The 9,674-nt window shown below is 40.9% G+C and overlaps 2 protein-coding genes across 2 annotated transcripts in view; one reads left to right on the top strand and one right to left on the bottom strand.

The window, feature by feature from the left end:
* LOC126390939 (uncharacterized) overlaps positions 1–3,851 on the top strand; it is a 5,444-nt gene extending 1,593 nt beyond the window's left edge. The window contains exons 2-4 of the mRNA XM_050045461.1: positions 62–327; positions 709–1,003; positions 2,702–3,851. Of these exons, the coding sequence (XP_049901418.1) occupies positions 62–327; positions 709–1,003; positions 2,702–2,740 (600 nt within the window). The 3' untranslated portion in view covers positions 2,741–3,851. The remainder of the gene's footprint in view (positions 1–61; positions 328–708; positions 1,004–2,701) is intronic.
* A 72-nt stretch (positions 3,852–3,923) lies between these two features.
* The window catches only part of ube2kb (ubiquitin-conjugating enzyme E2Kb (UBC1 homolog, yeast)), a 9,324-nt gene continuing 3,573 nt past the window's right edge, over positions 3,924–9,674 (bottom strand). The window contains exons 4-7 of the mRNA XM_050043632.1: positions 8,338–8,420; positions 8,123–8,222; positions 7,888–8,016; positions 3,924–6,313 (exon numbers count right to left, since the gene is read on the bottom strand). Of these exons, the coding sequence (XP_049899589.1) occupies positions 6,239–6,313; positions 7,888–8,016; positions 8,123–8,222; positions 8,338–8,420 (387 nt within the window). The 3' untranslated portion in view covers positions 3,924–6,238. The remainder of the gene's footprint in view (positions 6,314–7,887; positions 8,017–8,122; positions 8,223–8,337; positions 8,421–9,674) is intronic.

The following is a 9,674-nucleotide window of genomic DNA, read 5'->3' as shown; positions in this document are numbered from 1 at the left end:
CTCTCTCTCTCTCTCTCTCTCTCTCTCTCTCTCTCTCTCTCTCTCTCTCTCTCTCTCTCAGGAGGAGCCATCTCAGAATGCAACCCCAGATTCTGAGACAGAAGCACCTGTCAAACGACGCGGCCGTCCACCTAAAACAGCTGCCGCCGCTCCTGCGGTGGCTGAAAAAGAGGGAGCAGCAGCACCGACAGGAGGTGGAGCTGGCAGAGGCAGGAAGAGAGCAGCTGACCCCAACTCCAACCCATCGGCAGAGTCAATCAACATCAAGATGTCAAAACAGCAGCAGCAGAATGACGAAGGGACAAAGAGACAGATTGACTTACAGAGGTGAGAGAGGAGAAGAGAAGGGGAGGAAAGGTGCAGCAGAAGTAACATAAGGGAGTGTGTCCACATGGCTTTTTTTCTTTGGCACAAAAGCAGCGGCAAGGTGCTGGGGAGAACTTCATTCCATCATTTCATAAAAAAGTGCTACGTGGACACAGGCTCCAAGATGGAATTTACCTTAGTAGCTTTGCTTATCCTAGCTTTGGCAAATAAATGATGAAATAAGAAACTGACTACAAAATGCTTTACAGTGGTTCATTTAACTTTGTACTTCCAGTTTGTGTCTGTCTCACGGACAGCCAATGAATCCAATCCTGAGGATGTACAGAAATCTGATGTCAGATGTCAATTTTTTTTTCTCTTTGGGTGGCCTTTTGTGAGCAGAGAGAATGAAAGAGTGAGAAAGTGGGAGCCTGGAGAAGAGACAGGGAGAGCTGCAGGGACAGTCGTCGTCCTTCTGGGCAGTGAGGGTGACACTGAGATAGAGCTGGAGTCCAGCCCAGAAGGTGTTATCTGTGGCAGGAGGGTCAGAGAGAGTAACCCCCTCACACAAAGGCAGAGCAGCTTTGCAGCCTGGTCCAACACACATAGCCAGGGAGATACCAAGTCTACAAGGACAGGAGGTACCAAGGAAGAAATTCCCTCCTGGCAAACAACAAGAGCCCAACATGAGCTGGCAGTGAGTTGGTTTAATCCAGGATGTGTCCTGTTACAGGGCCACACTAGACTATCCAAGTCTTACATCTCATCTAACTACAATAAATTTGTTAAAGGAGCAATGTGTAGGATTTAGTGGCATCTAGCGCTTAGGATTGCAGACTGCAACCAGCTGAAATTTCTGTGTGCCAAGCTTGAACTCCTGGTTAGATTTCCTTTAGTTTTCATTTCTCAGGAGGTTTTTATCATGAGCTGAATTATCTTTAGAGGTTTCTTCCTCTCCTAAATAAACAGACCAGGTGGTCAAAACCAGTAAAAACACAGAAGTAAGCAGTTGCAGATGTGTTCCTCCAACACTGTTCAACTATACGCAGACAGCTTGCTTGCCCAGCACCTGCTAACATGTACTCTCCCTTTTAAGGTTCTATGCTTGTGACAGCCATGGCCAGAGGCATTATGTTTTCAGGTTGTTCGTCTGATCGTATGTTCAGTGTTTAATTTCTTGAACACGAGCTCTCAAGAACACCTTGGGGAATTTTCTTCAAATGTCCTCTTGGACCCGACGATAAACTGATTAGATTTTGATGTTCAAAAGGTCAAGGTCAGCTTGACCTCACAACACATGTTTTTGGCCATAACTCAAAAATTTCACAAAATGTCTAGTAGGATGAAATGATGAAGTGATACCTTAATATATCCAAAAGGTCAAAGGTCATCTTCACTGTGACATCATAATATTCTGCATAAAATATTTTTCTGGCCATTACTTAACGTCATAACTCAGGAACAGAATGGGAGACATTTGGTCAGTCACTGAATTGGTGGCACTAATCTTGGGTGTCCGCAAGGGGGTAATTTTAGTTTCTCTAATGACGTAAAGGTCCAGTGTGTGTAGGATTAAGGGGGATATATTGTCAGAAATGGAATATAAGTGTTTTCTTTAGTACACAATCACCTGAAAACAAGAATCGTGTTTTTCGTTGTCTTCGAATGAGCAGTTTATATCTACATAGGCAGTGTGTCCTCTATGGAATACGGCATGTTGTTTCTACAGTAGCCCAGAACGGACAAACCAAACACTGGCTGAAGATAAGGTCATTCACTTTTTCACATCTGCCACTGTAGTTAGCAGCCCCTCCATGATGAGCAGTATTGGAAAAGTGTCCCGCCCCCCCCCCCCCCCCAAACATGAAACTGCTTTATTCAGTGTTTTTACCAGTTTAATTCACCAGGGATGTTTGACCTTGAAGCAGAGACCTCTGCAGATAATTCAGCTCCCAGTAAAAACCTCCTGAGCACTTGGATCATAAGTTATCAGAGAAAAAGGTAAACCACACATTAGCAGGTGCTAGCAGCCCATCTAGCAGCTTGCCTCTAATGAACCGATTGTTGTTTATTGAGGAGAGGAAGAGAACTCTGTGGATAATTTGGCCCCCTGTTAAACCTCCTAGGCAATGAACACTGATATAATTCCAACCATGAGTTCACACTCAGCACATGGGAGAACATTCAGCTGGTTGCAATCTGCAGTCCTCACTGCTAGATGCCCTAAATCCTATGGATCCTACACACTCCCTCTCAGAGAAAAATCTTGTTCTTCAAGCAACCAGCCACAGATACAGATTACATCAGTTAGGTTGTCATTGTGTGTTAGTCTCTGACAGGTAAAAGCAAAGAGATGATAGGTCTGACACTGAATCCAAACTTTGCTGTCTTTCAGGTAAAGAGGAAACCGGTGAAGGTGAAACCAAGACTGTAGAGAATGGGCCAGACTCTTCCTCATACCTCCCCAACCCCTACGTACATGCTCCTCTGACTCTAAAGCTTTCCTGGACACGTTATGGACCTTTCTTAAAACACACACTTGTACACACACATATGCAGACACACACCACTGACATCCTAGAAGGTTTTAAATACCTTATAGTCATGATTTGAAATTCATTGTATGTAGGTCTTACTCAAAAAAAAAACATGTTATTTTTTTTCCTTCGTGTTTGTTGCTCTTTGCTTCTTTTGTGGAGCCATTTTTAAGAAGAAAAAAAAACGGGATGGACATTTTACAAACATTTTAATCTGGTTATGATTGTTGCTTTTTTTAAATTCCCTGGGAAAAATCCCACTGTATGTCTCCAGACCTCTTCCTCCTCGTGTCTCTGTTGCACAATTTTTTATTTTGAGCTCACCAGATTTACTTACACAGTTGTATTTTGTAAATACCCATGTGCAACTTTGCAGTTAAACTTTTTCAATATCCAAGACAGTTACAAAATGGCTGAAATATGGGAACATCATAGCATAAGATTTGTGCATTTAACAGATGTACCAACACCAAAATTTTATAAACTTTGCTATGTTTAGGTTTCTAACTTTGGTATGTTGAGGTGCTTTAGCTTGGTTATAGCGTCACATGGCCCTGTAGAAACTCTGTGGCCTCTTAACTGCAACATGTAATGCTTTTAAAGGCCTTCTGATTTGTTTCCAGTGTGTTAATGGACAAATTTAGGCTGTTTAACATTTCTGGATACTGTGCTCCAAGCTCTTCCCCAAGAATGGTCAGGGGCTCTGAAACTGAGCTGGGTTTGAATTACCGTTTTGTTTTTTTACTGCTGAAGTTCACGTTGGAATGCATAAATGATATATTACTATACAAGTATGTGTTCAGGTTTTTGTTCCTCTTTTACAATGAAATATTTTTTGTACTTCTGTCAGTTACTTTGCCGGGTAAAAGCCTGCTTTTAAGCATCGAGTGAGTGGAAACCTTGCGGGTTGTGTTGATGACGACTTATTTTTGATGTAGTTAAAAGTTTGCCTATTCTCATGATCATATTTAATTTTTTTTTCCAGAAAATAAATGCCTTTAGATGTTACATGCAGTGAATTTGTCCAGATCACCGTGTTAATGAAGTGCAGTTGTGAAAACACCAAGAGACAAACCACACTTGATTTTCCACTTTTTTTTAATCAAAGAAACATGACACTGTCACAATAAATAACCATGCTTTTTTTTTTATATACTGCTGATGCTCGCTTCCAAGGAAACAAAAGAGGAAAATAAGTCTCAATCCAAATGGAGAAACTGAGATGCAACAGCCCCTTTTTTCTATGCTTCATCATCGTGCAATATTGTACATTGTGAGAACACCAGGAAGACGGGGAGGAGGGGGCCTCTGTTCCTTTTTTTGTCCTTTCTTTTTCTTACAAAATATAGATCCAGCCATCAATGGTGCACTCTAGTGATAATGAGACGGCTCTTTATCAAGAACTGGACTATTTACAAGTCAAGGAGATGGTGTGTGCGCATTCTACCTCTGACTATGAATCCTTTTTTTTTTTTGTTCGTTTTTGGCTCTTGGTGGAAATTGTTCACCATCAGTGGAGAGGGAGCGCAATAACTCCATGTAGTACTGTAATATGCTGCCGTGTTGGCAGGGGCTGAGCTGGAGGGCAAGCAAAAGGAAGATTCTCTTAACAGAAAAGCCATGTGTGAGGATTCATCAACACCCCACTTGTCTATACGCTGAGCATTTTCTTTACAGTCCATGTACCTCAAATCAAAAGGTGTGAAAACACTGCAGGCCTGCGATCTGCGTCAGAGGAGTTCCAGCCTCTTTTACTACTCATAAGACATCATTCAAAGACCTCAATGAGCATTTTATTTGGCTGCAAGTAAAGCATGTTTGGGCGTATAGGATGTCACCTACACACCTCTCTCTCTCTACATATTTATGTATATGGCCAAAGTTTTGATTGAGTGCTGCTGGATTGGATCAGTGATTCATGATAAAGCTCCCCCTCTTAATGATCAACATCAGGACTGAGAGGGTGAGCACATCCTTTAATCCGTGGCTCAAAGTAACGTCGCTGAAAGTGATTGCTCTGAAATGAGTTAAAAAACAAAACAAAAAACACAGCATTGCAAACATTCACAATCACTCATTTCTTCTCGAGGCGAATCTGTTTCGGAGCAGAAGAGAATTTTTTTCCAGCAACATACTCAACAGAAAAAGGCTTTGGTTCCCTACGGATGTCAAACTGGGTGTGCTTTAGTGGCTTGCTGAGCAGAGCTTCCAGGTATCTCTTTCCACGGATTAGAAAGAGTCTATCAAGTTCCACAAGTCTGAAGGGATGTTGAACAGAACAGACATCCCCGTCACCACATCATTTGGCCAAATGAAATAAAAGGCAGCATAGAACATGCAAGAACAACAAAAGACAAGGTTGGATTGTGGTGGAGCAGAAAAGGTGGCATGTAATGTGACCTTCGGGGGCCTGAGCTGGCTGTCACCTCCTGTCCCCATTAGGGCCAGGATTTTGGTTGTGCCACCCCTAAACAATCTTAAAAAGAAGAAAAAAAAACAACAGGACATTCAGAGGGATTTCTCCTGGATCACAAAACCATAAAAAGATATCTCTTCATATAATTGTAAACTAGGCATAGTTTATATTTAAAATAATTTGTTTTACAATGCCATGTAAGAAAAAAAGTATATCCCCATTGTATTTTCAAATTTACACGCATCTATTTACAGATAACTTTTTTTCCTTCTGTGTAGATGTTTTGAGGATGTCTGTGTGATCTTCTCTAATTCTACAGACAGGGGGAAAAAAACTTTTGCAGGTGATTGAAGCATCCATGATAAGCTTGAGGAAAAATCTATCACACTGCTCACTGCAGAACACTATCCAGTCAAGTCAATCGAATGCAGCTAGACCTTTATAGTATTAAATGTCCATAGAAGAAAATAATCCAACATAAGGTCCAACTGGTTGCTGGAGAGAGTAAATGGTTATGTGCTGTGAGAGCAGTATGCAGGATTTCCTTCACAATTAAACCTGGAAAACCCACCGGGCAGTGGCAGTTATTTGATTCTTAGCGATATTAAAAAGGAACAAAAAATGAATGGAAACAAGAAAGAAAGTTTCAGAGCCAATATGAATAAAGGGCATGGAAGACAAGATGCATGACTGAAGGTTTTTGGTGGCTTTACAAGGATACACATTTGGAGTTAGTGGAAGAGAAGACAGCGTAATGGACAGATGGGGTCAGAGAGGCAACAGGGTGGTGTGCATATTGGTGATTGTGGTGCTACCGGTGTTGAGTTTGTAGCAAAACAAACTTGTTATAAAAGAAGGCTCAGACTGCTGTGGTGAATGGGGTGTAGTCTGTGTAACAAAAGGCAATGGTGGAATGGATGCCGGGGAGGAGCTGATGCTATGATGAAGGGAGTTTGGGATCCTCACATCTGGCTGCACTTCAGTTGCTGAGGAGCAGCTCTGTCGCCGTTTCCACGTCCCAAGATTTTGAAGACAAGGCCGCTATTACTGCATTCTGTGTTTGAGGGAGAAACAGAATTTTAAATTATTGTAATTTGAACGTCATTTGCAAGATCCGAGTTCATAATAAAACTGAAAGAACTAATTTAAAATGTGCTATTATGACCATTGAACATGTCGACCCTTTGAGCAGCTTTTTTAGAAAACACAAATGAAATTAATTCTTTTCATAGGAGTTTGAATAAAACGGGCCTTGTTCAGAGTAAATTCTCTGACATTAAGCACAGAGAAACTCACAACCCCTGCTCACTCTGACAGGCATGCTGTCAAATAAGGCAGCAACTAATTATTAGAACGACTATTGTCATTACTGATTAATCTACTGCTAATTTTTTGTACAGTAAGAGAAATGCAAATCATAAGCTCCCTGAGTTCAAGGTTACATACTCAAATTAGAGATGCAAGATAGGGAGTTTTTTCAGTCAATACTATAATTACCTGCTTCTCATGGCTGATACTGATAAGATAACCGCTAAGTTTTGAATTTTAAAAGGAAGTTCATAACCAGTAGTTAATGCACCCCTGAGCGTAAAAAAAGCTAAGATATGGTGAGCAAAAGTAGGTGATTTAATATTACATTGCTCTGACTGGGCCAAATCTAATTTACATCACTACTGTTGACACAACAAAAACAAATTAAGGTTTCCGACTCTTGAAACGTTCCATATTTTTTTCCAGCATAGTACATCAATACACAATTAATTGAAACAGAAAGTAAAGTGCATCTGTCAATACAAAAATAAAGGCTTTGTGCTTTGCAGCTTGCAGCCCCCCTGCCTACCCACACTACTGCTGCAGGAGAGTGAGCTCCACGCAGGGGACAGTTGCTGACAGTTTGCCTACACACACACAGTGACACACAGCTAACTGCAGCATTGTACATAACCTAACAGTTAGTGACAGTCAAACCGTTTTGGTGTCGGTGTGAATTTGTTGTCAGATGTTAGCTTATGCTAACGGGGCAGACATTGAAGTGACCGTTCCCCAGGTGGAGAGCAGGGTCTAACCTGTGTAACAGCAGCAACAGAAAGTTTGCTGCTCGGGTGAGGTGTAGGGCCATCCGGGATCAAAACCCTGGCACAATTTTGTTTTCTTCTGAAACTATGGAACACATCTACACAGGAGACAACATGTTTGGCTCTCCAGTCAGCATGGTGTGCTTGTTCTTCCTCTTTTCTGTGTTTATTGGTGGCCACCTACTGTACTGGACTGTGTAGATGCTGCGCTTGTTAAGTCAATGAAAGCATTTTGGCTTCGCATTATTGGCTCTATTTACTGGCTTAAGTTTCATCAGTGGAATAATACATAATGATATAAATTTCCCATTATTAGCCTGATATATATCTTGCATCACTAATTCAAATGTCTTCTTTTGTCAGACTAACAGCCCATAAACCCCAAAAATATTTACGTTTTTAATCACAGAGAACTGAGAAAAACTGCAATTTTAAAAAAAAATTGTTTTAGTATTAGGACTAACTGTATCAACATTACCACTAAACCAAACCCCCAAACTCTGTCCAAACATATAAATGTTACTGTACAACAAAACGAGGAAATGGTTCTGACCTTATCAAAGCCCATGGCACAGAGTTTGTCTATTTTGCGTGTGTAGTCGGGACTGGAGACAGGAGCGCCTGCATAGACGTGAGACCACAGCCTTGCAGTCTGTTTGAACATTTCTGGGTTCTGCTTATACTGAGGAAACAGAGAGAAAATTCAGAGAGGTTCATTATCAGGAGACACTGCAAACAGTGAGGGTAGACAAAGAGAGAGACTGTTGGTTTACAAAAATGTTTCTCACCTGATTTGCTACTACTGCATCCTGTGGATCATCTGGTTCTGCTGCAGCAAGCAGAGCCTGTAGAGACAACAGCACCGTCCGCAGGGTCATCGCAGCTGCCCTGGGTGAGACAGATTTAAAGTTGGAGTAGGTAAATTGAGAGTGTTTGAGAAAAGGGGGACACACTGGTACATGTAAGTACAACAGGTCACAATGTTCACATTAGTCTCACTCACCACTGGTCTTTTAAAATGTCCAGACATATTGCTCCTGTCACAGAACTGATATTAGGGTGCCAGATCTTAGTGATGAAACGCACCTAAGAAAGACACATGTAAGAGGTTACCTGGATAACAATGGCATAATTCTGAGAAAAGAGAGAGGCAATTGTAGGTTATAATGGGTACATTTACAAGCACATTTGTATCCTGGGCCCTGATCCTCAGATCTGGCTTAACTAATGCAGACTAACAAGCTGTTATCAGGCTACAATAACCCTGTCTATTCTCACCCAGCTAACTTTGTTCTTTGAAAGCAGTTTCAGGATTGATTTGTTCATCCTGGATGAAGTTATCTTGAACAGCACTGCATACACTGCATATAAAAGTAAAATCACTTAACACCATGATCATCATTCATATGACTGGCTGCTGGTTGATCATGTGATTAAACCTACATTAAGTGTGTTGGAAACCCAGCATGCACTGGAGGACTATATTATCAGATATAAGTCACATTTAATGTGTGAACTGGCTTTTTTTTACAGGTGCCAAGTTGTTCTGCATCATGCTCCATCATGTCTCCACTGTTTCCAGGTTGTTAATCATCAGATATTATCAGTAAACGTGATCACAAACTGAGTGATGTTGGTGCGTGATGAAATGAGGATCTCCTCATGGACATGCAAGAGACTTTTACTGTAAGTGATAATCATAAGCCTTCAATGAAAATTAAACCTTTCTAAAACCTCTTAAAACACAATTGATAAACACTTCACAACAAAGTGAGTTATGCAGTTCTTACTTTAGTAAGTTTCAGTGTTTAAATGACTAATTTGAATGTCAAATTAAATGGCGGTCTGGCTTCTTTGGTCTTTTAACAGTCAGTATCTTTAAGCTGTGTTGAAGTATTTCTACTCACAGTTTCTCATACTACATTTAAATTGGTTCTTTTTTGTGTAAAACATCTGTTTATATTTTATAATGTATATGTAACTTCATTATGAAAATAAATATAGGAGTAATAATTACACCAAAAATCTAAAAAGCAAGCCATTTGTATTTTGAAATTACTTAGTGTATGTGGTCTGCAGTAAAGCACCTTGGTGATGATCCAGCTGTCAATAAAGCTGCCCTTTTGCAGGTTCCGGGTTAAGGATTTGTTGCTCTGACAGCAGGGGCCTGTATCACGAAGCAGGATTAATGTCTTAGCGAGGTAACTTCAGGGTTAACCCTGGGTTTTCGGTCTCACGAAGCCGGTTCAGTTCTTATCGGGGTAGATCACCATGGTAACTTACTCTGAACGGCTATCCTGCTCCGGAGCAGGGTAAGTTCAGGGTTGAATCTGATCCTAT

The sequence above is a fragment of the Epinephelus moara genome, chromosome 5 (assembly GCF_006386435.1).
Source record: "Epinephelus moara isolate mb chromosome 5, YSFRI_EMoa_1.0, whole genome shotgun sequence".
Classification (NCBI taxonomy): domain Eukaryota; kingdom Metazoa; phylum Chordata; class Actinopteri; order Perciformes; family Serranidae; genus Epinephelus; species Epinephelus moara.
This window is presented reverse-complemented; position numbering and strand designations above follow the sequence as displayed.